Genomic DNA, 5,056 nt, shown 5'->3' on the forward strand with positions numbered 1-5,056 from the left:
TCCGGACAGCAGGTGTAATATGCTAGGCATATTTTAGTCTGACTGGTTACGCATTTTGCCCTAGTAAATCTTCACACTAGATTATAACCATGCACCCTAGAGCATTCCAAAATCCTAGCTAGTACAGCAAGAAGCTAAGTAGCTGAATAGTTTTGGTAAATATCGAAAGGACTTCTTGGTCGAAACTCTACAAACAAATCTCTTAACAAAGACGCCACAAATCTTGCATTTTCTTCTACTTTTATTATTTTTTTTTTAGTACAACAGTTTTAAGTCAACATGTTTTCCCCATCGTGATGCCAAAAGTGTATTGCTCATTTGCTTTCCTTGTGTGTAGACCCTCATTTTCTCCGGTCCCATTCCAAGATGGCTTCCCCACACCCCGTTGGTCTGGTGGAGAACAAGTCATGTGCTTTGAGATCGACACCGGCTCTCCCGGTGCACGCAGTCGCATGAAAGCAAAGATGTCAGCAGCACTGGGGCAGACATTAAGACAACACACATACACACTTCCCAGAGAGCAGGAACAGACGCTGGAACAGACCTGGCCTGTAGTAGGCCCAAAACTGGGCCCCGTTGGACCTTGGCTCGAAGGCAGATCTGTCTCAGAGCTGCAGTCTGGGCCGGAACAGTCTATCAATGAAAACTAGCAGATTCTGGAAAAGCGCAATCTAGCCAGAGATTTGCAATATACAGAAGGGAGCAAGATAGAGAGAAACCAAACACGGCCACGTGGAGAACTCGTGTGCTACTTCTCGTTTTGTTCTGCTTAAGTGCTAAAAACAGGTTGGGTTTTTTTCTGGACTTCACAGGATCACATTTCCAAACGCGCAGTATGCAATAGATATGTGTTAAAAGTTCTATGCACAGAGACATGCTTCTTTTTTTGTTTGTTTGTTTTATAAAAAAAGAAAGGTAAGAACACTGCTGCTAATAGCCAAGATGAAAAGCTGCATGAACAAATCTAGAAGTTGGCCGTGTCTGGAACTGTTCCAACACTGGTCCTGCAGGATCAGGAACGGAGCAGGCCCAGACCGGTTCTGGAGTTGGCAGATGCTCGGGAACACATCCAAAGAAATGGACAGGAGACTCAAAGTGAGGGAAACAAGATTTCACACAGAAACAAACAAAACAAAAAAATAGAACCATAGCAATGTAGACACTTAAACTAAAATCTGCAGAGGCACGCCGCAGAGATGCAGGTTCCCCCTCCACCCTGTTCCCTAGCCAGGCTCTGCAGCAAGGGAAGAGAGCTGTAGGCCATGGATGGCAAAGCCTTTAGGAGAAACCTGCCCAAGAGTGACCCTAAGGCGTCCTCTGCTACTGAAACTGCGAGTGTCGCCGTGGGTGAGTGTTGCTGTGGTGACAAGCATCACCGTTAAATCTGGTGAAAACCAATGCACTGGAGTTAACTGAACTTTTCTCTCTTCTTTTTTTTCCTCAAAAAGGTAGGCAGTGAACAAAGATACTGGCCGTCAAAACAAAAAAAAGCAAAAAATAAATCTTTGGATGTGTAAAAAAAAAAACCTTTAGTATCCCTCCCCGTAACCCACCCTCCCCCGTCCCCTTTGATTGTAATGTTCAGTTTCCTGCAGACGTGTCAGCCTCAGGCTCTTTGGTTTCCTTGTTCTTGCGGACCTCTTCAATTTTCTTGTCCTGAGGAGAACGAAAAAGAGCAAAGAGAAGTTTCATTTAGACAACTACACGCTCTTAAAGCAGACTTCAGACACACAGGCCTCTAAAGGGTCAATCTTAAGTACCTTCTCCTTGAACTTCTCGCTCATAGCTGCCAGAAGTGCTTCTCTGTTTTCTTTGTTGGCCTCCATCTTCTGGTTGAGCTTCTCCTCAGCCAGCTTGCTGAAGTTGTTGTTCTCCTCCTGAGCTTTCTGAAGCACCTCCTTCTCGTGCTCACGCTTCTCAGCTAAGTGCTTCAGAACCTCGGCTTCGTGTGACTGAAAAGGGAGACAGTGCAAACACATTCAGTCCGAGCTAGAATACTTTAGTGAGGTCTAAAGGTAGGCTACACAAGTGTGGAAATGATGGTCATCAAATAATGAGATTTCAGCAAGTAACTAAAATACATAATAAAAACAAAGATTTTTGTTTCTACTTAAAATAATAAAATATAATTAAAAAAAATAATAACGTTTGTCTGAACCTACATGGAAACAGACAAACCTAACTGAGTTAATCATGTGTATTTATCTGTATGTGTATATGTGATAAAAAGCAGTGATTTTAGGTCCAGCATGCTGTAAGGGATTGATCCATGTCAGTGGCTCACCTTGCGCCTCTCCTCAGCAGCCTCCAGTTTCCTCTGGATCTCCTCCAAAGATAAGTCCTTCTTCTTGGGGGGCGACAAGGGGAACTCGCCCTTGGCGTCCGGGGCGGGGGTTCCGAGGATTACTTCAAATGCCTGCCCAGAGGCACGCTTGTCGAGTTCCTTCACCTGAATATCTGTTTTATGAAAATGGATGATAATGACAATGTTATTGTAATGGTCATTGACATCATTCATTACAAATACAGAAACAGTCTTTTGCTTTGTTTTCAGAAAAGACCGATGTGATTTCATGTGAAAATTGCAGAAATGACTAACGTGTCGATGTAGGATTACATCTTCAGAGTCCATGGAGGGCAAAGGCGGTCACACACGTTTAAAGTTATTCTTAGATCACCGTCAGGTGCCTAGATGAGGGGCGTACCTGCTTTTGTTTTGTGTCCCCCCCCCCACCTCTCCCCAAGAGACACTTACCACCAGAAGAGGCCATATTAGCGGTGAGACTGGTTCAGTGGTACCTGTCAAATCACAATGCAAGAATATAAATGAAAAAGTACTCAGAAGAACCCAATTACAATGAGCCAGTTATCGCTACACAAGAAATATCTAATCTGTCCAATATCGCTCTCTAGTGGTGAACTTGAGTCGTAGATCGCACTTCACCTCATCCACTTTGTGGATTGTAAAATGAAAGATGTACCGAGCTTGAATGAGACAGCGAGCTCAATAGTGACCCCATTTGGTCAATTTGATTGCAACAAATAACCACCGCCCATCGCTCCTGTTTATTGTTGTGTTGCTGACAGCGAAATTAATCCTCAAGATGGCCCATATTCATTTCACTGAGCGTTTTAAATTATCCTAATTTGTATCGATCTAAAAAGCTCATGCAATCGAGGTCTAACAAAATGCGAGCCCATGCATTCGGTCGGTGCATTCAAGCCTCACAGCAATGCAATATAAACGTGCATCTCAAAAGTGAGAAACAAAGGAGCTTATGACACCACCTTCGACTTTGGCGCGCTTTGAACAAGCGGTAGATAATTCGGTTAACCACGCGCTTCTCCTCGCATCCTGAACAAATGTCATGGGTGCATACTTGCAAACCAAAAGCGAGACGAAAACATGCCTTCATCAGGCAATCATGACAATCGACAGAAGACTGTTGATATGAAATCGTGGTTTATAGAAACCATCCATGTCGAAATAAGCACCTTCAAATAGTAAATTAATGAGCTCGCTGTTCTGACGCCAAACATACCACACACGTGTACAAAATAATGGTAGCCATCACATTTTCCGTGCACTCCTGTTGCCATTGACAACATAAAATGTCAGTGTGAGAGCGTCGCTAATTGTGCATTTTAGGCAGAAGGCAAACTGCACACATTTCGCAGTGCTATGAGGGTCTGCGGAGACAAAAGCGCTACTATGTGAACGACGGCAGCTGCAAACAAAGGCAGACAAGCAAGACCGCGTGCCCAGCTCCGCCTGTTTGCTTTGCAATTAGCATTATCTCCCACCAGCAGCATCCTCCAGAAAACCTCCGGTTAATTTTGTGATTAAATTCAATAAACGCTCGGACTTATTTTGCTTCCAATGAACAATGTGAGGGAAGGGGTGTTTCAACAAGATGAATCGGGTTAGGTCATGTTAACTATTACACACAGTAGGATCAATTGAATAAGTTATAACGTTAAGTAGCAGAACATTAACTGTTGCGTTATCCCAATTCTATCAATGGTGTGAACAAAAGCTGCAGGTTGACTGCGTCGACCGATATAACGTTAGGTGTGTTCCCGTTACAAACACCAGCTACGCAAAATGAAACGGATAAAGAATGGTACCCAAGCGTATAATACTGCCATTCACTCAGAAAGTTATACACAAATCGAAAGTAATTGTACACACAATACCTAATACCGTTACTAGACATGTCGGTAGAATGTTTCATGTATGTCAATAGCTAATGAGCTTGCCGACATAGCTAGACAAGGCTCACCCACCCAAAAACTGATCGAAGACCCAGCCCTTAGAAAATGCTGGAAAGCAGCATGCACAACCATTGTTTGATTTCCACCTGATAACGTTACTAGTTACAGACCTGCAATTCAACTTGAATTTGACGAAATGACAAATACACATTTCTTACTAGCGCTAGCAATAAATATGAAACCCCGGGAGGTTAGGGTGCGTTAATATTACTTCTCTCAAGCACGGCACAAATTGATAATCACAAGGATCTTGACAAACATTACTTGATTATTAAATCCATGTAATCCCAAACATATTGCCTATATTAATCTGTAATTCAGGAATATGTCCAAGCGCTAAAAATCTTGAAATGAACAGCTAACGTTACACCACAATAGCCGTCACACCCACCTTCTGCAACAGTCGACTGACGACTCTGAGCCCAAACCTTCTCGCGCCGACTTCTACACTTGCCCTGGTAGTTCGCGCATAAAAAGACCAAATATTATTTCGTCACAGGGTGATCTGCCCTCTTATTGGCTATTGCATTTCATAACATGGTATTGTGGGATTTGTAGTTATTTCACTGTTTAGGTATCTAAACAAGACCACGAGGTGAGACAGGCCACAGCAAAATGCACTCTTTAAGATGTTAGAATTTAATACCAGCCCTGTTTTAATGATCAAATGTGTTTCTAATCCCAAGATCATTGAAACGAGCACAAAAAGTCAAATTAAAATCAATTATAATGTTCTGTAAATAGGCCTAAGCTACATCATCGGTCTGACGGTAGCCTAAGT

The 5,056-nt window shown here is 42.9% G+C and overlaps 1 protein-coding gene across 1 annotated transcript; it reads right to left on the bottom strand.

The window, feature by feature from the left end:
• Positions 1-223: 223 nt before the first annotated feature.
• LOC143141014 (stathmin-like) lies at positions 224-4,721 on the bottom strand. The gene is made up of 5 exons (XM_076302221.1): positions 4,667-4,721; positions 2,756-2,799; positions 2,285-2,457; positions 1,761-1,952; positions 224-1,656 (listed from the first exon to the last, which is right to left on the bottom strand). Exons 2-5 carry the CDS (start codon positions 2,769-2,771, stop codon positions 1,582-1,584), a joined length of 456 nt encoding a protein of 151 aa, XP_076158336.1. The 5' UTR covers positions 2,772-2,799; positions 4,667-4,721; the 3' UTR covers positions 224-1,581.
• Between the last annotated feature and the right edge of the window lie 335 nt (positions 4,722-5,056).

The sequence above is a fragment of the Alosa pseudoharengus genome, unplaced genomic scaffold (assembly GCF_046254945.1).
Source record: "Alosa pseudoharengus isolate Yale_2024_CS ecotype anadromous, Long Island Sound unplaced genomic scaffold, YU_APseudo_1.1 YU_APseudo_1.1_scf_23, whole genome shotgun sequence".
Lineage (NCBI taxonomy): Eukaryota > Metazoa > Chordata > Actinopteri > Clupeiformes > Clupeidae > Alosa > Alosa pseudoharengus.